At 50.4% G+C, this 23561-nt stretch overlaps 1 protein-coding gene across 1 annotated transcript in view; it reads left to right on the forward strand.

The window, feature by feature from the left end:
• Window positions 1-10089: 10089 nt before the first annotated feature.
• The window catches only part of HK2 (hexokinase 2), a 62737-nt gene continuing 49265 nt past the window's right edge, over window positions 10090-23561 (forward strand). Inside the window, exon 1 of the mRNA XM_055241100.2 lies at window positions 10090-10664. Within this exon, the coding sequence (XP_055097075.1) occupies window positions 10602-10664 (63 nt within the window). The 5' untranslated portion in view covers window positions 10090-10601. The remainder of the gene's footprint in view (window positions 10665-23561) is intronic.

A 23561-nucleotide genomic window follows, 5' to 3' on the forward strand; every position in this document is an offset into this window, starting at 1 on the left:
GCAATGAATAACCTTACACAGCATGTATGGGTGTACCCATAAGAAAAATGGAGGCCGGGCGCAGTGGCTCATGCCTGTAATCCCGGCACTTTGGGAGGCCAAGGCAGGCAGATCACGAGGTCAGGAGATTGAGACCATCCTGGCTAACACGGTGAAACCTTGTCTCTACTAAAAATATAAAAAAATTAGCCGGGTGTGGTGGTGGGCGCCTGTAGTCCCAGCTACTCGGGAGACTGAGGCAGGAGAATGGTGTGAACCCAGGAGGCAGAGCTTGCAGTGAGCCAAGATTGCGCCACTGCACTCCAGCCTAGGCGACAGAGCGAGACTCCGTCTCAAGAAAAAAAAAAAAAAAGAAGCAGCTTCTGAGGTTCAAGTGCACAAGAGTCTACAAAATAAATTCTCTTATTTGGCGGGGCACGGTGGCTCATGCCTGTAATCCCAGCACTTTGGGAGGCCGAGGCAGGTGGATCACCTGAGGTCAGGAGTTCAAGACCAGCCTGGCCAACCTGGTGAAACCCCATCTTTACTAAAAATAAAAAATTAGCCGGGCGTGGTGGCACATGCCTGTAATCCTAGCTACTAGGGAGGCTGAGGCAGGAGAATTACTTGAACCTGGAAGGCAAAGGTTACAGTGAGCCGAGATCGCCCCACTACACTCCAGTCTGGGCAATAAGAGCAAAACTCTGTCTTACAAAAAAAAAAAAGAAAAAGAAGAAAGAAAAATGGGACTGCTGGGTCAAAGGGCAGGTGTACTTATAATTGATAGTGTCAAACTGACCTCATGGAGGCTGTGTTCTCCCACCTACAATGTATTCTTCCATTATAATAGTGAACAAGACACAATGCTTGGGAACGTAAACTGTACAAGGAACTCAGAAGGCTAGAATAAGTAGAGAAGGTTAACAGTGCTTCACGAATTTCATTTCCTCTTAGGGAAATCTGTTTACTTTAAAGAGTGCCTGTTTCCCTGTGGTAAGGTATGTTGTCATTATTTGATTTTTGTTCAGCTGATGGGCAAAAAATGGTAAGTCAATATGGTTTAAATTTGCATTCATCATTATTCTGGGTGATGTTAATTATCTTTTCATATATCAAATAGTCATTTGTTCCTTTCCTGTTAACTCTCTAATGTGTCCCTTACTTAAGGGTTGGATTTCTTTTTCTTAGTAATTTGAAAAAGCTCTTTTATATAGCAGGAAACTGAGCCTTTTGTTTCTGATATATATTTCTGTCTAGGTTGTTTTTTGACATTGCTTAATAGAGACTCTTTTGTGGGTCTTTTATGACACTTAGGTTTTTAGTCTTAGAAATGGCTTCACCAGTCTAATATTTTTTATTTATTTATTATTATTATTTTTTTTCAGACGGAGTCTCACTGTGTCGCCCGGGGTGGAGTGCAATGGCGCGATCTCGGCTCACTGCAAGCTCCGCCTCCCAGGTTCACACCATTCTCCTGCCTCAGCCTTCCGAGTAGGTGGGACTACAGGCGCCCGCCACCACACCCAGTTAATTTTTTGTATTTTTAGTAGAGACAGGGTTTCACCGTGATAGCCAGGATGGTCTCCACCTCCTGACCTCGTGATCTGCCCGCCTCAGCCTCCCAAAGTGCTGGGATTACAGGCGTGAGCCACCGCACCCGGCAAATTTATTTATTATTTTTTTATCACCAGTCTAATATTTAAAAAGCAAATGAACAAGCTTCTTGCTATGGTTTGCAGAAATTTTGGGGGTAGTCCTACTTGTTTACTTTTCCATAGGAACATTATAATCAGCCTGGTTTCAAAAAAAAAAAGGAAGTGGGGGATACTCTGGGTCAGCTGGCTGTAATCCAGGAAGAAGTATTTTGTCACTGATATTGTTTAAAATTGCCAGCCTATGGTGATAATTAAAAAAACCAGACAGGGTAAAGATTTTATTATTGTTTATAAATTCTCTGCAGCAAGGCACCCATCATTGCCTGTACCTAGGGCCAACCACTGACTCCCCTTGGTACAGCCTGTTCCAAAGAGCAGTCAAGGTTGAAAAGCATTGTCTTGGAGTCTTCCAACTCTCTCCCACGTCTCTCCACATTCAATCACTTCATGTGTCCTGTTCAAGCTACCTCTTACATTTTCTTCACTTCTTTCCCCTCTTCTCTGTCCTTCTGACATGAGTCTAGTAGAGGCCTCCAGCATCTTTTTGCAGGACTCTGGTTTCACTGTCTACTAATCTATCCTCCACATTGCTTCCAGCCAAGATACTGTGTCTTTAAGCACTGATGGGATTCTGTTACCTCCCATCCTTTCAGCTGAGCCCTGTCTACTTGCCCAGCATCCTTCCTGCCATTCCCCACTAAAATTACCTCTCTAGACCAGAGCACTGCATTTCCATTTGGAACAAACCAGTCTCTCCCATGTACCTGAGACTCCACATTTGCTAGTCTTGACACCTGGACTTTTTTTTTTTTTTTTTTTTTTTTTTTGAGACGGAGTCTTGCTCTGTCCCCCAGGCTGGAGTGCAGCGGCGCAATCTTGGCTCACTGCAAGCTCTGCCTCCCGGGTTCACGCCATTCTCCTGCCTCAGCCTCCTGAGTAGCTGGGACTACAGGCGCCCGCCAACACGCCCGGCTAATTTTTTGTATTTTTAGTAGAGACGGGGTTTCACCATGTTAGCCAGGATGGTCTCGATCTCCTGACCTCGTGATCCGCCCGCCTCGGCCTCCCAAAGTGCTGGGATTACAGGTTTGAGCCACCGCGCCCGGCCTTTTTTCTTCTATTTTTTTTGAGACAGAGTCTCCCTCTGTTGCTCAGGCTGGAATGCAGTGGCGTGATCTCAGCTCACTGCAACTTCTGCCTCCTGGGCTCAAGCAATTCTTCTGCCTCAGCCTCCCAAGGAGCTGGGATTACAGGCACCCACCACCATGCCTGGCTAATTTTTGTATTGTTAGTAGAGATGGGGTTACACCATGTTGGCCAGGCTGGTCTTGAACTCCTGACCTCAAGTGATCCAGACACCTGGGCTTTTAATCACTGAGTTCTTATAGAATAGGGGACTTGATATTACAAGCAGTGTGTTTAGAAAACTAGATTCAGGATCTACTAGGTACCAGGCTCTGAACTAAAGATTTTGCCCGTTCTACATCATGATATTCACTGTGCTGATGAGGAAACTAGGGCGCAGAAAAGCCCAAGACCACAGTGTTTCCATGCCGGCCTCAGCATGCCACCATGCCCTTCTCATGCAGATTGTTGGAGGGGTATACCTATGGCTCTATGTCCATTAGGATGAGAAGATCAGGCATGACAGCCCTCACGTTTGGGATGGCCTTGGATGGGACCCCCTGGAAATATTTCACAGTGGCCTTTTCCTTATCTTCTGTGACACTGACGGCATCTGTGAACAGGTGCTGGATTACACCTTGTGTGTGGAGAGGATAAATCATCCAGCTCCGTGTCAACTGATTTATAGTCAGATTTCCTGGTGCTGATTTGCCTCCTGACTACTTTTCCCCTGAATTTAACTTCAATCAAGTACAGATGTCTTATTTTTTAATCTTTCTGATATATTTTGGATGCCATAAAGCCAGTTTGTCTAAGGGCATTTTAAACTTAGCACATTCAGTGACTGTTGTGAGTGGTGGAGGTTTGTCAGGCTTTGGGACTGGCCAGCCCCTTTGAACATCTTTCTTATGTTTTGGAACTTTTCTGCATTATGGCTCCTCACCCCCTGAGCCCATTTTCCCAGATTCTCTTGCAGCGAGGGCCTGGGAATGTGATCCAAGCTCTGCCAACCAGCTGTAAAGTGCCAATTTGGAAATAAATACCATAAAAAAGGAGGTGCCATGCAGAATTCCTTTTATCAAGGGTGCTGAGAGACAGATATTCAGCTGTCAAAGGTGGCTGTGGCACCTCCAGGCTAAATAGCATCCCATGTTCAGTGTCACGAGTGTGGGCAGAGATGCCAGTGCAGTAGCCATAGCAATAGCATCTCCCCTGGCAGAGTTTAGTGGTATAACTCGAGCATCACTCTTGGCTCAGTTAGCCTCTGAGCCTGATCCTCTGGCCCTCCTGAAGAGCCTGCAAGGGACTTAAATATTCTTCAGTAAACTCATTTTCGGTATAAATTAGCTTGAATGGGTTTTGTCTGCAACTGTGACAGATAAAGTGGGGTGTTGTGTATCTATGTGGCTTCCACTTTTCTATTTTAACTGCTTTCCAATGTCTTTCTTTCCCAATCCCCCAAATACATACATTATAGCTGAACTATGAAACATAGGGCACAGTATTAAATGTAATAGGATGCATAGACTCATGAGTATTTACATGCAGGGCAGGCCCACCCTCAGTCTTAAAATTTTCTACATAATACCATCACTTATGATATGCTGCAAACTTGATAAATCCCAAGTGGTCTCTTCCCAGGACATAGCTCCCTGAAGCCTGATGGCTAGGCTCAGGTCAGTCATATGTGGAACCAGCACCAGCAGTAGCCTTGTGTAAGATCAGGAAGCTGCATTTGCATCTGTCAGACCACCCTTGGCCAACTCTAGCCTGTGGCTGTGTATCTTCCTCCTTCAGAACTCCACCATGTATAAAGACAGATACATGTTTGGCTCCTAATGATAGGCTTTTCTATTTTGTAATATTTGTTTCATGTGTTCATTTATATCTCTGACTAAACAGTTAATCCCTCAGGTGCAAGACCCACATTTTGTGTTTCTTTTTGTATTTCACTTTGAGGAGAGTGTCCTGAACACTGTAAGGGTTTACTAATCTTTGCTGATTGATTTCCTTCCTAGGGCTGTGGAATATAAATTACATGACCGTCTGTCTCTTCAATTTTCAACATCTCTGTGTGTGCATGTGTATACACGTGCATGTATGTATGTGAGAGAGAGAGAGAGAGAGAGAGATGAGATTCAATAAATCATAAACTTGAGGAATGGAGTTTGGAGGCAGAAGAACCACAGAAACAAGTCAGCCTTATGTGGGTAGCCTCCCCTCAGTTTGTCGTGTATCAACTGGGGTTTATAACAATATATATATATATATTTTTGAGACCTCTCTTGCTCTGTGCCCTAGGCTGAAGTGCAGTGGTGTGATCTCTGCTCACTGCAAGCTCCGCCTCCTGGGTTCACGCCATTCTCCTGCCTCAGCCTCCTGAGTAGCTGTGACTACGGGCGCCCACCACCATGCCCGGCTAATTTTTTTGTATTTTTAGTAGAGATGGGGTTTCACTGTGTTAGCCAGGATGGTCTTGATCTCCTGACCTCATGATCCGCCCGCCTCGGCCTCCCAAAGTGCTGGGATTACAGGCGTGAGCCACTGTGCCTGGCCTATAACAATACTTATTCCAACCACCTCCCAGGATTCCTGGGAACTTTGTAAGAGATAACATGTACTTAAAGTTCTTTATGATTATTATCCGGTTCACATGAAATGGGACCACAGAGGGGAGTGGAGAAGAGGCATTAAAATTAGTGTGTGAAGAAAGGATCATAGCTGACCCAACCCCACTGGCTTTGGTTCTACCTGCCTGGAGACAATGCATTTCGTAGCACCAGGCTATTGAATTTTCATCTAATTTTAGGCAGCAGGCATCCTCCTCTTCATTTCCCTCCACCCATCCCAGCCAAAGCCATCAGTTCTACCTCTGACTTCACAATACCTAAACCCATAACCTTCCTCCCTGCCCCACTCTCATCTTGGCTTAGGTCCTAGTCTTACCTTATAGCTTCTGCCTCTTTCTGCCTTTGGTCTCTGACCTCTTTCCCTCCCCATCCACATGGAGGGCAGTTACGGCCCTGAAAAAGCAAACGCAATTGTATAATTTCCTGCTTTGAGAATCTTTGGGCCGGGTGTGGTGGCTCATGTCTATAATCCCAGCACTTTGGGAAGCTGAGATGGGCGATCATTTGAGGTCAGGAGTTTGAGACCAGCCTGGCCAACATGGCAAAACCTGTCTCTACTAAAAATATAAAAATTAGCTGGGCATGATGGTGAGTGCCTGTAATTTCAGCTACTTGGGAGGCTGAGGCAGGAGAATTGCTTGAACCCAGGAGGCGGAGGTGGCAGTGAGCCGAGATTGTGCCACTGCACCCCAGCCTGGGCGATAGAGCAAGACCCCATCTAAAAAAAAACAAACAACAAACAACAAACAAACAAAGAGGGCCGGGCGCGGTGGCTCACGCTTGTAATCCCAGCACTTTGGGAGGCTGAGGCGGGCGGATCACGAGGTCAGGAGATCGAGACTACGGTGAAACCCCGTCTCTACTAAAAATACAAAAAATTAGCCGGGCGTGGTGGCGGGCGCCTGTAGTCCCAGCTACTTGGAGAGGCTGAGGCAGGAGAATGGCGTGAACCCGGGAGGCGGAGTTTGCAGTGAGCCGAGATCGCGCCACTGCACTCCAGCCTGGGCGACAGAGCGAGACTCCATCTCAAAAAAAAAAACAAACAAAAAAAAACAAACAAAGAATCTTTGTTAAATATCTAAGTCTATATATTTATGGTGTGTCTATATCTGAAGAGGGAAGCCCAGTTATGAGGCTGTTCCAGTCAGGTGAGAGATATTGGGTGTATGATCTACGGTAGACAGAGAAATGGGAAAAGATTTGGGAAGTAATATATAAAACTATAAACTCTATGTGTGTGTGTGTTGTTACACAACATGTGAACAGTAGTCATCTCTAAGATTCTTCTATGAATTCATTCAATAAATGTTTATTGCATGTCTGCCATGCGTCAGGCACCATTTTAGGCACTGCAAACATGAAGGAATGACATAGACACAGACCCTGCCATCTTTTAGCTTATCATCTATTGAGGAGAGGAAGAACATAGCGAAAATAAATAGGAAATCAACTAGGGCCAAGTGATAGTGACTTGGGGAACTATTTGAGATAAACTGGTCAAGGAAAGCCTTCTGATGAGGTAGAAGGTGGGGACTTGACTCTGGAGGTGGGGGCTAAGACTCGGGACCAGACTCTAGATTAGAGTTCCAGATTTAACACCTGGAAGTCACTGCCCCTTTCCATGGCAATGACTCAACAACCCATTACCAACCTTTTTCTAGAAATTTCTGTATAATCTGCCCCTTAATTTGCATGTTAACTAAAAGTGGGTAGACATATGAGTGCAGAACTGCCTCTGAGCTGCTACTCTGGGCACACGGCCTATGAGGTAGCCCTGCTCTGCAAAGACCAGTGCCTCTGCTCCTGATGTACACTGCCACTTCAATATAAGCTGCTGTCTAATGCCACCCGCTTGCCCTTGAATTTTTTTTTTTTTGAGGTGGAGTCTCTTTCTGTTGCACAGGCTGGAGTGCAGTGGTGCGATCTTGGCTCACTGCAAGCTCTGCCTCCTGGGTTCACGCCATTCTCCTGCCTCAGCCTCCCGAGTAGCTGGAACTATAGGAGCCCGCCACCATGCCTGGCAAATTTTTTGTGTTTTTTTTAGTAGAGACGGGGTTTCACCGTGTTAGCTAGGATGGTCTTGATCTCCTGACCTCGTGATCCGTCCGCCTTGGCCTCCCAAAGTGCTGGGATTACAGGCGTGAGCCACCGTGCCCGGCCTCCCTTGAATTCTTTACTGGGTGAAGCCAAGAATCTTCCCAGGCTAAGTCCAAATTTTGGGGCCTGCCTGCCCTGCATCACGAGGAGGTATCTGAGTGGAACCTCAGTGAGGTGGAAGAATGAGTTGGAGACAGGCCTGGAGAAGAATATTCTAGATAGAAGGAAAAGGAAGAGCAAAGACCCTTGGGTGAGAAAGAGTTTGCATTTTTGAGGAAAGCATGCTAGTGTGAATGCCAAGCAGTGTTCTGTGGGAAGATCTCAGGAGGTGTCTAAGGGCATGGAGAGAAGTGGTCAGATGCAGGGTCTGTTTTATAGGTGGAATTAACTGCTTGCTGATAGATTGACTGGCTGTGAGGGTGAGTGGCAAGAAGGAATCGAAGATGAGTTAGGGTGGATGGCGATGCCATTTGCTGAGACAACTGGGAAAGAAAAAGATTTGGGAAAAAAAGTTGAGTTCAGCTTTGGACATGTTAAGTGTGATATGCTAGTTACTTCAGTGGAGATGACAAATGGCAAGCTGGAGAAATAAGCCTGCAACTCCAGGAGAGGTTCTCACTGTAGATTTACTATTGTGAGTCATCAGCATGCAGATGATATAACAGTCATGGGGCTAGGAAGTTAGTTTCTCCTCAGGGAGTTTGAAACTGTAACTAGTTCAGAGAAGAGGGTGGAGGGAAGCCCCGAATACCCCAGCATTTACCAATAGAGCAAACAGAGACTCAGGAGCCTGGGGAGTGAGGTTAGCCGGAAACCAGCAGAGTGGAGAACTGGTGCTCTTACTGAGCGAGGAAGGTGTGTCCAGATGGAGGATGTGATTAACTGTCCTCAACATCCTGAGAGGAGGAGTAACACAAGGGCAGGGAAGAGAAGAGAATGCAAGATTTGGCAACATGTAGGTCATTATGATGACTATGACAAAAGCAGTTTGAGCTCAATTCTGTCTGGAGTATAGGGAAGGAGGGTTGAGGACGTGCATTTTGAAGGGTACATAGTTCTCAAGAAGTTTTGCTGAGCACATCTGTAACCCCAGCTATTTGGGACGCTGAAGTGGGAGGACTGCTTGAGCCCAGGAGTTCAAGACCAGCCTGAGCAACATATCGAGTCCCTGCTTTAAAAAAAAAAAAAAGGAAGTTTAGCTGAGAGGCTAGATGGATCATGATTTTTATTTTTCCTGTTTATCCATATATTATTTTTCAACAATGAGTATTAATTACTTATATAATAATTTTAAGCCTGTACACATTGCAGACAGCACTCCACTGTTTGAGAGAAAAACTCCTCCTCAGTGGAACATGGCAGACCTTCATATTCCTTCCCTGAACCTTTTCCAACCTTAGGCTTGCCATTCTCCACCAGCGCTAATGTCATGTCTCTTGAAATCAGTATTTCATTCTTGCCAGTTTCCACTGTGTGTTTAAATTTGGAGTCTGGTGTCTAGCATTAGCTGGGGTTGGGGCTTCCACTCCTCTCAGCATTGGTAAGCCCCCTCACCCACCCCATCCCATGTTCAATCATCCAGTTACACACTTACCATCTACCCAGTTCATTCACATCATCAGTCCCAGAGCTGCAGAGATGCTCTTTTTCTACCTCCTACTTCTCTGGCTCTTAGAGAGGCAGCATGGGATAATGGGGCAAGCGAATAGGGCCTTAAAGTAGAGGGACTGGGGTTCTCTTCCCTATCTGCCACTTATTAGCTATGTGACCTCGTGCAAGTCTGTTTTTGAGACAGGGTCTCCCTGTCACCTAGGCTGGAGTACAGTGGTATGATCATAGCTCACTGCAGCCTCGAACTCCTGGGATCAAGCTATCCTTCCACCTTAGCCTTCTGAGCAGCAGGGCCTACAGGCACACGTCACTATGCCCGGCTGATTTAGTTATTTTTATTTGGGAAGATGGGGGTCTCACTATGTCGCCCAGTCTGGTCATGAACTCCTGGTCTCCAGCAACCCTCCAACCTTGGGCTCCCAAAGTGCTGGGATTACAGGTGTGAGCCCTGGCCTTGCCTCAATTTCCTCATCTGTAAAACGGGGTTAGTGAAACTCACATCCTATCAGTGGTGTGAAGGATGGGCCGACTCTTGTACTGCCTGCTCTAGTACAATCAGCAGCTAAGGCGGCTCACTTTCTGGCCGTGCTACAATAGGTAAGAACTAGGATGCTTTAGACGTGTGACTGGGCAGTGGGAGCCCCTCACGTGATCCCGAGATGCCAGACGGTGTCTCTCCGCACAGGGTGTGTGCTGGCCCACTGGCCCGTTTTTCCAGTCGCCCCACACCCCGGGTCCGCGATCACGCTCCCCCCACCCATAGCCGAGCCTGACGCGGCGGTGGCTCATGCGCCTTTCAGTCCCAGCCTTTAGCCACGGACCACACGTCCCATCTCAGGCGCCCCGCCCCTCCCCCGCCCCCGCCCCCGGCGCGCCTCCCCAGGCTGCCGGCTCCGGTGTCTGAGCGGCCGCGCCCGCGAGCCGTGAGCGATGATTGGCTGCGCCGCCGCGGCGGGCGGCCCGCGGGCGCACACACCCTCCCCGCGCAGCCAATGGGCGTACGCACGTCACTGGCCCGGAGGCCCGCGGGCCGGCAGCCCCTCAATAAGCCACATTGTTGCATGAAACTCCGGCGCAGGAGTCCCGGGCTGCCGCTGGCAACATCGTGTCACCCAGCTAAGAAAATCCGCGGGCCGGAGCCACGCCCTGTGGATCGGAGAGGTCCCACTGCCCGAGTGGAGCCGGGCTGAGATTCTTCTCAAGTTGAGCCTCAGTGATCCTGTGGCCGAAGTTAGCGCCTTGACGTGGGACAACCGGACACGTCGCCAGGAGAGAACTGAGGCGCCTTCTAGCAGTTGTGACGCCAAAATCACGTCTCTGGAGACCCGCGCCCTCCGCCAGCCGGGCGCACTCTCGCCGGTAGCCTTCTTTGTGCGCCGTCCGGACTCCCAGCTCCCGGCCGGGCAGCCGAGCCCCAGCACAAAGCAGTCGGACCGCGCCGCTCGCCTCCCCGCTCGCGCCCCCGCCTTGGTTTCCCAACTCTGCGCCGTCGGGTCGCGGCAGGATGATTGCCTCGCATCTGCTTGCCTACTTCTTCACGGAGCTCAACCATGACCAAGTGCAGAAGGTAAGTCAGCGCGGGCGGGGCGGCAGGCTGGGCTCTGGCAAAGTGGCGTGGCCTCCAGCAGTCTCTTCCTCGACCCTGCGGGGACCCGCTTCCTCCCTACTCGGGGCCTGGGACGCGGAAAAAGTTTGAGCAGCCGGGCGCCAGGAGCCACGTCCGCTAGGCACAGCCGGCGAGTGCGCGCGGGCGGGGAGCCGAGGTCGCGCTCCGCCTGGCGCCCTCCCTCCCTGAGCTCCGGCACGCGCTCACGCTGTCTCTCCCAGCCCCTTTTTCCCTGTTACTGGAGTGGCGGGTCACCCCGCAGGTAGTCAGGGATTGCTGCACCCACGTGGGAGGGAGCCCCCTTCTGCAGCGCGAGTTCCGGCGAGAGCACGTGGAGAGAATCGTGGCTGCGGGAGGCTGCTCCGCTGCCGCGTGGGGCCGCCGGGGGCCGTCCGCGCTCGCGGACCGCGTGTAGGAGACGAGCGGTTCCCTTCTCCTTCCCCGCGGCCCTGCGGGGGTGGGCTCGGGGAGAAGCTGACCCGGGAAGGAGTAGGAAAGGGGCAGAGGAACTCCGCCCGCCGCGCCCCCTCCCCGGAACTGTGGCGCCCGGAACTGAGGCTCGGCGAGGGGCGTCCCCCATTAACCCCCGCCCCTCCAAATCAGCCTTGGGACCGCCCAGCCTCGTGTCCTCAGGGTCTGCCTCCGAGTAAGGGGAGGACTTTGGTTGTTACTTTCTGGTTTGCCCCAAAATTACTCGGAGAGGGCCAACCCGCCGCGTTTCTGGATTACTTGAGATTCTTGAGATTTATGTCCTTCCGAAAACGAGCTTTTTTTCCCTTAAGCCTCGACCTGTCCCCACCTCGCTCTCCGCAGCTCCCTACGGCTGAGCGCTCACCGCGGCCGGGTCATTTACATAAGAAAGAGCCTCGGGCCAAGCCGGGAATCTCTCATTCCCCGCCTCGGGGTATGGGGGTGGGGATGGGGCCGGGCAGGGCCAGGGGCACACTCAGAATTGAGTTTCTGAAATGCCCGGGATTAGGGGATTGGCTCCTGGCCCAGGCCTGGGCTACGATTTGAGGTAGGGGACAAGTTGGGAAGGGATTAGCGGGAGGGAGGTTGTTTTAGAGCTGTGAGGCAACTGAGCGTTGCTCAATTACATACTTGGAATTTCAATATCTGTTGGGAACACATTTTTGGGAAAATGTCTTGCCATTACCGTTCTGTGCGACAACCTGCTCATATTCCCATTCTGGCGGTCCCGAGGGCATAGGAGGCATATTAATGTAGTGATGGCGCGTGAACCTCCAAGAAAAGCAGGAGTTACCCAGCCTCAAGTCTGGAGGAGCGAGCAGAGGCGGTTGGTTTACTTGGGTTTTACTGTTTGTAAATGGCTGTTATTCTCTAATTCCTAGGATGTGGCTCTGTACCTTGATTCAGTTTACTTAAAAACGTGCCTTTGAGCTGGCAGGATCTTGGTAACTTCTCAATTTCTAAGAACTCTTGGGGAAGGCTATCATCTCTTGGCAAGTCCTAAAATACACAGTGGAGCATCATTAATCTCAGGGAGTTCTTCTCCTTTGGGTATTACCCCAGGACATTTGAATCCTTGCATAAATTTACTCTTCCTCAATCCAGAGGAGGGCACTAGGGTTGGAACCCCGTTGGAGTTAATACCACTCTCAATCTTGGAATGGGGGGTCATCTCTTTGCCCCCAGAATGGAACGGGAATTAACCAGGGTATCTGGAAATGAGTTGTAATCCCTGTCTTGTGGTTTATTAACCATAGCACCCTGAGCCTCTTTGGACAGCCCATTTCTTTTTGTAAAATGCAATAATAACTGTAGGCTTGTCCACTTTATGGAGTTGCGATGATTAAGCACTGCATTGTGCAACTGTCATTCCTGTAGGCTTCTTTTCTCTACCCTTGCAGCCACCTGTCAGTAGTTTGAGCAGTGTCCCTGAGGACCCTTGGGTGTATTTCCTCTAAACTACCAATAGGGGCAGAATTGAATCAGGCCTTTAACTCAGTAGTTGTCAGAACCTGGGATTTGACTCCCAGCTTAGGTGAGCAAAGCTGTTTGATTCCAGTGGCAGTTACACAGAAAGCAGAGAAAGACTCAGAGAGTATCTTGGAACCATCTTTCTGAGCTGCCATTGGAAAGAAGAATTAAGAGAGAAGAATGAAAATTTAGTATAACTTTAGAGCTTTAGAGTCTTTTGAAAAGACCTTTTGATTTGGACCCTTCTGAAATCCACTTGTGATAAGATAATCTTACATATTCTGGGTTGTAGTCTGAGGACATGGAAGGACAAGGAAGTGACTTGCCCAGTGAGGTCAGTTGTCGTCTCCTGATGGACAAGCCCAGTGTTTTGGGGCATTAGAGATGAGAATAAGGGTTATTTGCTCACTTTTGCCAGTTGACACTTTGGAACTCAGGAGTGACTGCAGAGCACCTACTGTGTACCTGGCACTGTTCTAAGCTCTTTAGGTATGTCAGCATATTAACATTCAAATCAATCCCATGAGATGAAGACTGATTGTTATTAGCATCCTTGTTTAACTGAGGCCCAGGGGTAACTTGCCCAAGGTCACCAGCTTTTCTGTACGAGCTGGGAATCAGAGCTATGCATTTGGCATTAGAGCACCACGCTCTTGAGCACATACTCGCCTGTCTCTGGGGAACGTGAGCAGGCTTCTGGCCCGGGCCTGTGCCCACTCCTGGCTGCTGGTAGCACCCCCACCCATCATGACCACAGATGGAACTAGCTCTTCTGTTGGTTTGATCAGTGGCACCAGTACCCTCTGGCTATTCCAGCTGAGAGTCCTGGATTCATTTTTTTTTTTGAGACGGAGTCTCGCTCTGTCGCCCAGGCTGGAGTGCAGTGGCTTGATCTCGGCTCACTGCAAGCTCCGCCTCCTGGGTTCACGCCATTCTGCCTCAGCCTCTCTGAGTAGCTGGGACTACAGGTGCCCGCCACCACGCCCGGCTAATTTTTTGTATTTTTTTTTTAGTAGAGACGGGGTTTCACCGTGGTCTCGATCTCCTGACCTCGTGATCCGCCCGCCTCAGCCTCCCAAAGTGCTGGGATTACAAGCGTGAGCTACTGCGCCCGGCTCTGGATTCATTTTCATCAACTCTCTAACTTTGTCAACTGGTCTCTGCGTTACTTTGGAGGCCTGCTAAGGGTGTCCCTAAAACTCTTTCTGGAGCCAGACTGGATCATTTCAGGAGCTCTCTACAGCTCTTAATTGCCTCCTGCTTCTACCCCCCAGCTTAGCCTCATCTTCCTCTCCATCCTTTCATTCCTCTGTCCTGCCTGTTCACACTAGGTCCTTTTGCCCTTGCCTTTTTTTTTTTTTTTTTTTTTTGAGACACAGTCTCACTCTGTCACCAGGCTGGAGTGCAGCGGCGCTATCTTGGGTTAGTGCAACCTCTGCCTCCCAGATTCAAGTGATTCTCCTGCCTCAGCCTCCCGAGTAGCTGGGACTACAGGCATGCACCACCATGCCCAGTTATTTTTTGTATTTTTAGTAGAGACAGAGTTTCACCATGTTGGCCAGGATGGTCTCCATCTCCTGACCTTGTGATCTGCCTGCCTCAGCCTCAGAATTTTAATGTTTTTTTAAGAACCTACAGTGAGTGCAAGGCCCTCTGAGTGTGATGTGGGAGACAGAAACCCAGACACTTTTCAGTTGTCTAGAGAGAGAAGGCTCCAGGAAGAGATAATTTATGGCCACTAAGTCAAAAGAGTGAATTACCATGGGTGGGGCTGGAGTTAGAGGCCTCAAGGAACCTTGGCACATTTTGGACACCTACCGTGTGCCATTAGTCCGCACGTATGGGATTAGAGTATCAAGAGTAAATTGCTGATTGAAACCTTAATAATATTATTTTTGTCTATGTTAATTTTGATTGGGCAAACTGACATTGACAGGTACAATTCACTCCATTTGTTCAATTTGTAACATCTTGGTAACCTCTGTCCCTTTCTCTGCTCAGAAGACAACTGATGGTAGTAGGAATACTTTGTAGCTTTTGTTAACCATCTGTTTGTTTTATATTGCCAAACTTACATTTCAGAGAGAGCTAAGAAGCACTTTCTCCTCTACCTTTAAATGAATTAACTCCCCTGAGCTCAGCCAAAGCCATTTATTTTTATTTTTATTTTTTTTTAAGGTTTTTTTTTATTAATTTTTTTGCATACAAAAACAATAAACATTTTCTAAAAATACATACAAACAAAAAGATGCGTATCAAACATATTAGGAAGGTTGCACATGGGAAGTCGGGGAATAGAAATGGGGGGTGGGAGTTAAAATAAATGAGAGAGGGACTTTATATGGATCAGTGATAATAATTCAATCCTCTATTTGACAAAGAAGAGGGAGAAGGAAGAGGAAGAAAAAGAAAGTGGGATAAAGGATCAGAAAGGGAGGAAAATAGAAAAAATTAGAGTATGACTCCAGGGTAGACCTGTTTTGTTGTCACTGAGTTGGTTGGTTGGTTTGTCTGTTGTATTCTTCATGTTTCGCCAAGTTGGCCAGACTGGTCTCGAACTCCTAGCCCGAAGTGATCAACCCGCCTCACCCCCCAGAGTGCCGGGACCACAGGCGTGAGCCACCACGTCCAGCCCCCACATTGCTTCTGGCCTCCGTGGTAGACCTCCCAGACGGAGCGGCCAGGCAGAGGAGCTCCTCACTTCTACCCAGACATGGGGCGGCCGGGCAGAGGAGCTCCTCACTTCCCAGACGGGGCGGCCAGGCAGAGACGCTCCTCACTTCTTCCCAGACGATAGGTGGCCGGGCAGAGGTGCTCCTCACTTCCCAGACGATGGGTGGCCGGGCAGAGGCGCTCCTCACTTCCCAGACGATGGGTGGCCGGGCAGAGGCGCTCCTCACCTCCCAGACGATGGGTGGCCGGGCAGAGGCACTCCTCACTTCCCAGATGGGGCGGCCGGGCAGAGGCGCTCCTCACCTCCCAGACGATGGGTGGCCGGGCAGAGGCGCTCTTCACCTCCCAGACGATGGGTGGCCGGGCAGAGGCGCTCCTCACCTCCCAGACGATGGGTGGCCGGGCAGAGGCGCTCCTCACCTCCCAGACGATGGGAGGCCGGGCAGAGGCGCTCCTCACTTCTTCCCGGACGGGGCGCCCGGGCAGAGGCGCTCCTCATTTCTTCCCGGACAGGGCGGCCGGGCAGAGGCGCTCCTCACTTCCCAGACGGGGCGGCCGGGCAGAGGCGCTCCTCACTTCTTCCCGGACGGGGCGGCCGGGCAGAGGCGCTCCTCACTTCTTCCCGGACGGGGCGGCCGGGCAGAGGCGCTCCTCACTTCTTCCCGGACGGGGCGGCCGGGCAGAGGCGCTCCTCACCTCCCAGACGATGGGTGGCCGGGCAGAGGCGCTCCTCACTTCCCAGACGGGACGGCTGGGCAGAGGCGCTCCTCACTTCCCAGACGGGGTGGCCGGGCAGAGGCGCTCCTCAGTTCCCAGACGGTGGGTGGCCGGGCAGAGGCGCTCCTCACTTCCCAGACGATGGGTGGCCGGGCAGAGGCGCTCCTCACTTCCCAGACGATGGGTGGCCGGGCAGAGGCGCTCCTCACCTCCCAGACGATGGGTGGCCGGGCAGAGGCGCTCCTCACTTCCCAGACGGTGGGTGGCCGGGCAGAGGCGCTCCTCACCTCCCAGACGATGGGTGGCCGGTCAGAGGCGCTCTTCACCTCCCAGACGATGGGTGGCCGGGCAGAGGCACTCCTCACCTCCCAGACGATGGGTGGCCGGGCAGAGGCGCTCCTCACCTCCCAGACGATGGGTGGCCGGGCAGAGGCGCTCCTCACCTCTTCCCGGACGAGGCGGCCGGGCAGAGGCGCTCCTCACTTCTTCCCGGACGGGGCGGCCGGGCAGAGGCGCTCCTCACTTCTTCCCGGACGGGGCGGCTGGGCAGAGGCGCTCCTCACTTCTTCCCGGACGGGGCGGCCGGGCAGAGGCGCTCCTCACTTCTTCCCGGACGGGGCGGCCGGGCAGAGGCGCTCCTCACTTCTTCCCGGACGGGGCGGCCGGGCAGAGGCGCTCCTCACTTCTTCCCGGACGGGGCGGCCGGGCAGAGGCGCTTCCCACCTCCCAGATGGGGCGGCGGCCGGGCAGGGCCTGCAATCCCAGCACCCTGGTAGGCCAAGGTAGGCGGCTGGGGGGCGGGGGCTGCCGCGAGGCCAGACCACGCCACCGCACTCCAGTCCGGGCAACACCGAGCACTGGGTGAGCGAGACTCCGTCTGCAGTCCCAAAGCCATTTATTTATTTATTTTTTTTGTGAAACAAACAGGCTGGAGTGCAGTGGCACAATCTTGGCTCACTGCAACCTCCGCCTCCTGGGTTCAAGTGCTTCTCTACCTCAGTCTCCCGAGTAGCTGGGACTACAGGTGTGCACCACCATGCCCAGCTAATTTTTGTATTTTCAGTAGAGACGGGGTTTCACCATGTTGACCAGGATGATCTCGGTCTCTTGACCTCGTGATCTGCCCATGTTGGCCTCCCAAAGTGCTGGGATTACAGGTGTGAGCCACTGCACCTGACCTTTTTTTTTCTGAGACGGAGTCTCGCTCGGTTGCCCAGGCTGGAGTGCAGTGTCGTGATCTCAGCTCACTGCAACCTCTGCCTCCCGGGTTCATGCGGTTCTCCTGCCTCAGCCTCCCGAGTAGCTGGGACTACAGGCGCCCGCCACCACGTCCGGTTAATTTTTTTATAATTTTAGTAGAGATGGGGTTTTTCACTGTGTTAGCCAGGATGGTCTTGATCTCCTGACCTCGTGATCTGCCCGCCTCGGCCTCCCAAAGTACTGGGATTACAGGCGTGAGCCACCGCGCCAGGCCTTTTTTTTTTTTAAACATTGCTTTTCAAAGTTGAACTTTTCCAGTACTCTGGGTAGTTTGGGGCAATTGGAGGTCCTTTTCCGGGGGGAATCAGAGCAGCACAAACCACAGTTGGCAGTGGGAGTAAGGAGATCTGATGAACTGAAAGAACTTGGAGCCCCAGAAAACTGTCTTCCTTTGTTCAGATACTTCTGGTTTAAAAGACCAGATCTTGATAAAGAGGTTCTTCATTATCATCGTTGAGCTTTGAAGTCAGCAGGTTTGGTTTGTTTTCCAACACTGTATGTTGTCTGTCTTTGCCTTTTCAAAGCTGTGGGGGTTACACCGGGCGCGGTGGCTCATGCCTGTAATCCCAGCACTTTGGGAGGCCGAGGCGGGCGGATCATGAGGTCAGGAGATCGAGACCATCCTGGCTAACACGGTGAAACCCCGTCTCTACTAAAAATACAAAAAAAAAAAAAAAAAAAAAAAAATTAGCCGGGCGTGGTGGCAGGCGCCTGTAGTCCCAGCTACTTGGGAGGCTGAGGCAGGAGAATCAGTTGAACCTGGGAAGTGGAGCTTGCAGTGAGCTGAGATTGCGCCACTGCACTCCAGCCTGGGCAACAGAGCAAGACTCCATCTCAAAAAAAAAAAACAAACAGCTGTGGGGTTTGGGATGTGGCAAATTAAATCCCACAGCTCACTGGACACATCTTCATATCACACTCCGTGGATCACGCACCATGCTTCCTTGTGCTGGAGTGGCTCTTTCTGCTTATCTTTAAAGCAGTTTTCTCAGCCTTGGTGCTATTGACATTTTGGGACAGATGTTTTTTGTGAGGGGCTATCCCAGCCTATCATAAAGAGCAAGAATTTCCACCTTACTCAAATTTCCAGAGACAAAGCCTATCTTTTTAAAATTCTTCATTTAGAGCAGTAGTTTTCAACTAGGAGTGATTTTGCCCCCCAGTGGACTTTGGCAATGTCTGGAGACATTTTTAGTTGCCACAAAGGTTTGAGTGAGTGTGTGTTACTGACATTAGTAAGCAGAGGCAGGTTTGGGTGAGTGTGTGTTACTGATATCTGGTAAGCAGAGGCTAGGAATGTTGCTGAATATTCCACCATGCACAAGATAGCTCCCCACAACAAAAAATTACCTGACCCAAAATGTCTACAGTGTCAAGTTTGAGAAACTGCTTTAGAAGAACATGGTCCATCCCCCCACCCCTTCAGTTTTCAGGTGTATTACTGATGGTCATACAGCAAGTTAGTAGCCCTAGTTGGGACGAGAGCCCTGAGTTCTCAACAGTGTGCCATGTCATGGGACCGTCATAGTTTGAAATGGGCTTCTACAAAAGATGAACTTAAGATGAGGTCTACAGTTCACAGCAGTCTGCAGATGCCCACAGTCCCTTGCTGGGGGGCAGATTTCCAGGGGACGGGAGCTAGTTGCTGTTTCTGTATTCCCAACCAGAGAAATGTGGGCAATACAAGTGCTCCAGAAAGCCAGCAGGAGAAGTTTACTGAGTTGTCCTTGGAAGATGCTCACCCTGGTGCTGCCGTAGTTTCCATGGAGGCTGGGCGTGAGCCAGGCTTCCCAACAAGACAGGCATGTGAGCTGGTGTAATGGGAGCTCAGAAGGCACTTGAGCTGGGGAGCAGAGGAGATAGGCCAGTGACATCCACTGAGGGACAGCCTGACAGTTACTGGGAGAGGCTGTTTGATGAGCTGGAGTCAGGCTCCCTGGGGTTGAACTCTGGCTTTCTGCATAACACGCAGTGTGAGCTTGGGTCAGTTATTCTACCTGTCTAGGCCTCAGTTTCTTTTCCTTATAAAATGCAAAGATTGGATAACACTTTAACTGAGTAGTTTTAAGAATGAAACAGAAAGAGGGTTAACAGGTTTTTGAAGCTCTGAGAACTGTGCCTGACATATAGTCAATGCTTTATGAATTAAGTATTGGTACTTAACAATGGTTCAACTTAATGATTTTTTTGACTTCACAATGGTGTAAAAGTGATACGCATTCAGTAGAACCTGTAGTTTCAGTATTCATATGACCATTATGTTTTGCACTTTCAGTACAGTATTCCATAAATTACATGAGATATTCAACACTTTATTGTAAAATAGGCTTTGTGTTTGATGGTAGGTTAGGTGTATGAAATGCATTTTTGACTTACTAATCGGAACATAACCTCATTGTAAGTCGAAGCATCTGTACATAGGGAGAGATACAGTCTTAGATGTCCCACTGCACCGTCCGCCTGGACAGGAGCAAAAAGAGGTCCTGCTTTACCCTGGATAATTCCCAAGAGCTTCTTTTAGAGTAAGTGGTTTCAGGTCCATTTGTGTCTCTCTGTGACATCGGATTGAATCAGAGGACAGAGAAGTCAGAAGGATGGAAAGTTCCTGAAGCCAGGGAAGGATGCGTCCACCTTGCTTCTAAAACCTTCTCTTTCCTGGGTGTAGGAGATCCATCCTTAAGCTCTTCCTCTAAATTGCTTTTCTTCTGGTCCTCTATAGAGGTGGCTCCCCGATTCGAGGTCTCTGGGATGCCTGGAACATTAGTGCACTTCAGGTTGAAGCATCCTTGTGATGCCGCAGGAGACATAGCTGTGCTGAATGATCACAGGGTTAGTTCCAGCTCCTTTTCCCCGGAGAAGCCTAACCTCTCTCTCCCCAGTAACTAACCCAGAGAAGAGCAGAGGCTTCAGAGGGCATTGCGGAGGCTGCTTACTTGGGATTTCATAGTCTTCTGCTGTGGAGTTTGTCAGTTAAATACTTGCTCACTCATCCTCACATGTCTCCCAGACCCTGGCTTTCCACAGGGGAAATCATTTGCAGTGCCCTGTGCTGAAGAGTCACAGGACCCGCCATGATAGATTTGGCCCCACTGACCCCTGGAATTTCACAGAAGGGAATGGCCATTCTCACATTCTTTTGGCAGATTGGGTGAGGTTCCCTGGACATCCTGGGCTTTGGCAGACAGCTCTTTGCCCCTCATATACAGACCCTGGGCTGTTGAGTGTGTTCCCTTCTGCTGAGCCCGGGGTGCCCTGGGTTCTTCACGAAGCCCAGGGGGATTCTGCATGTGGAACCCATACCCTCTATCCCACCTCTTGAACAGCCGTTGCCTTATCCACGTCAGGAGTCAGGAGTCTTGGCCCTGTTCCTGTGAACAGAGAATCTCATTTCCCCTAAAATGCTACCCTCTTTTAGGGGTGGTCACTCATTTTGTTTGCAGATGGATCTCTAAGCATTTCCCGGACATTCTTTCCCGCCTTGGTTAAATCTTATCTCAGCGTTAACCAGGAGAGTGAGTCAGGCTCGGAGAAACTGGCTCTGGAAGCCCTTGGGGCCCACCCACCTCCCGCCCACTCAGCCTTCCTGCCTTTCCACCATTTCTGCCCTGGATGCTTGGAGGTGGTCCATATTCTTAAAAGGCCTTTTTCCCAATCCCTTCCTTCTGGCATCTCCATATTGTCTGAAGGAATAAAGCCAGATGAACCATCTGACAGCTTTAATTAGGGTTAAATGAGGGCATTCGAAGCTGCCACTTTTCCTTCTTTGCCATTTGAGGGACTTCCTCTTCCTGCTTCCTGTTTCCTCCCAAACTTTTCTGTCTCAGTCCCCTCCACGAAGTCCTGTAGCCTCTTCCCATCAGCTCTATGTGTAGTAACTCAGGCCACCCTCCAGCTGCCCTCCAGGTAGGTCCTCTTATTATCTATTATTCAAATGAAGAGACCAGGCACAGAATAGGATAGTACCTTGCCTCAGGGCAAGCCAGAATCCAGACCCAGGCAATGTGACTCCAGAGCCAGTGCCCTTAACCCCTAGCACAAAGCTGCTGGGACAACTATGTTTCAGTTTCACTTATGTTTCAGTTTCATGGGGTTATGAGTCAGGTATCAGCTGGGAAGGGACCTTTGGGACCATGTAGTCGAAACAAACCCTTCATTTTACAGTTAAGGAAACCAGATGTTGTGTACTAAGGGACCAGCCCAAGCTCACATAGGATAAGCCCCAGATCTGGAACCCAGTTTCTTGATCCCCATCATTTTTTTTTTTTTTTTTTTGAGACGGAGTCTTGCTGTATCCCCCAGGTTGGAGTGCAGTGGCGCGATCTCAGCTCACTGCAAGCTCCGCCTCCTGGGTTCACGCCATTCTCCTGCCTCAGCCTCCCGAGTAGCTGGGACTACAGGCACGTGTTACCATGCCCGGCTAATTTTTTGTATTTTTAGTAGAGATGGGGTTTCACTGTGTTAGCCAGGATGGTCTCGATCTCCTGACCTCATGATCCACCCATCTCGGCCTCCCAAAGTGCTGGGATTACAGGCGTGAGCCACCGCGCCCGGCCACCGTCATGTTTTTTTAAAACACCATTTGTGCAGCATGAACTCTTATCATTTTAGGTGTCAGTTTCCCAAGATCAAAGGCAGGATTTACTTAGCTGTATCTAGGGGGATGCCCTAATTGTCCAAACTGGGCCCTTTTGAGAATGGAAGAAAGCACTATCAGTAGTTATGCCATGACCACAGGTGTTAACTGAGATTGTCTTGGGTAAGCAGGGAAGTGTGGGTACCTTGCCTGTGGTGGGTGTGATCTTGGGGTGGATGGGGCAGACTGGGACAGACCCAGAGGTATTTGATCCAGCAAGTGGACCGCTGGCAGCAGACAGGAGTGGGGAGTTCAGATGCCACTGTGAGGCAAGAGGCTCAGAGGCAGATTCTGGTCCCTGGCCTGGGGCTGTCAAGGGGTAGGCAGAGTCTGACTTCTAGGGACCTAGCATCTTATGGGGGCAGAGAGGTAGACTGGGAGGAAACCATGCTGCTGCGGGGATCCCATGCAATGTGGGTGCAGGCCTGAAGAGCAAGGTCCGACACAGAGCACCTGGTCAGTCGGGAGTAGCCAGCTCTTCCCCTTCGCCAAGTTACTTGTCCAACTTTTCTCTTTGGTGTTCCCATAGCCCCTTGTGTATAACTATAACAAAGGTTTCTTGAGCACCTATTATATCCTAGTATTGAGCTAGCTGCTGCTATGACTGCAGAGAGGCCAGTTGTGCTGGGTATGGAGGGTCAGTGGGAGTTTGTTAGACAAGGGGAGGGGGCATTCTGGGCAGTGAGGCCAACACATACACATTTCTAACCATTTCAAGACAAACTCCTCAGATTCACATTGATGTATGTGATTTAAGTGATTGTAAATCCATATTTTATTAATGTAAAAGAAACTGCCCACTGTTCGGCCCTTCCCGTCAGTTTGTAATTACTTGTTAATATATCAGATGTCTTCTGCCAATAGACCGAGCCCCTTCCTGGCAGAGGCTGGTATCTCCTTTATTCCAGTATCCTCAGTGCCCAGCCCTGGCACACTTAACTTGGCACTCAGTCAATATCTGTTGGCAGGTGAACTGTGCCAGGGTCATGTGCATCTGGGACATAATCCCCCTTTGCACTGCTGCTCCGCAGTCAGAACAGAATGTCTGAGGACAGGAGGACCCCGGGCCGGGTGTCCCAAATGCTCATCTCCTGGACCCTGGACAGGTGCTGCTGTCTAAGGTCTGTCTGGCTGTAACTTGATGCAGCTGAGAGTGAGAACTGGAAGAACAGGAAGCCCTGTGACTCAACGCTGCAACAGGATCCTGGAGGAGTGGCCCGTATGCCTCCCTGGTCAGCTCTGCGCTTACCCGCCGCCTCGGGTTTGTGAGTCTGCAGTGTGTCAGAGCTGGCATTGGCCTGAGGTAGCATGGCTGCCCTGGTGAGGACAAGTTCCTTGTCCCATCTGAAGAAGTGGCATAGGAGATCTGTCAGTTTTGGTCCGTGGGCTTTCAGAGGACAGGAGACTTACAGAATCCATGTTCTGCTGTGTATCTTTCCCCCGGCTCATCTTTTTTCCTTATATCAGAAACATCTGGCCCTGCCCTGGCAACTTTGTAGAATAAACTTGCTGCTCTTTGTACAGCCTCAGCCTTCCCAGGAGGAGTCTGTGAGGGCATTATTATTGATGAGGTCACTGACAGCAGTTGCTTGGCTTTCCCAGGATGGGCACACCTGTGCCCTAGGTTAGGGCAC

The sequence above is a fragment of the Symphalangus syndactylus genome, chromosome 14 (assembly GCF_028878055.3).
Source record: "Symphalangus syndactylus isolate Jambi chromosome 14, NHGRI_mSymSyn1-v2.1_pri, whole genome shotgun sequence".
NCBI classification, from domain to species: Eukaryota; Metazoa; Chordata; class Mammalia; order Primates; family Hylobatidae; genus Symphalangus; species Symphalangus syndactylus.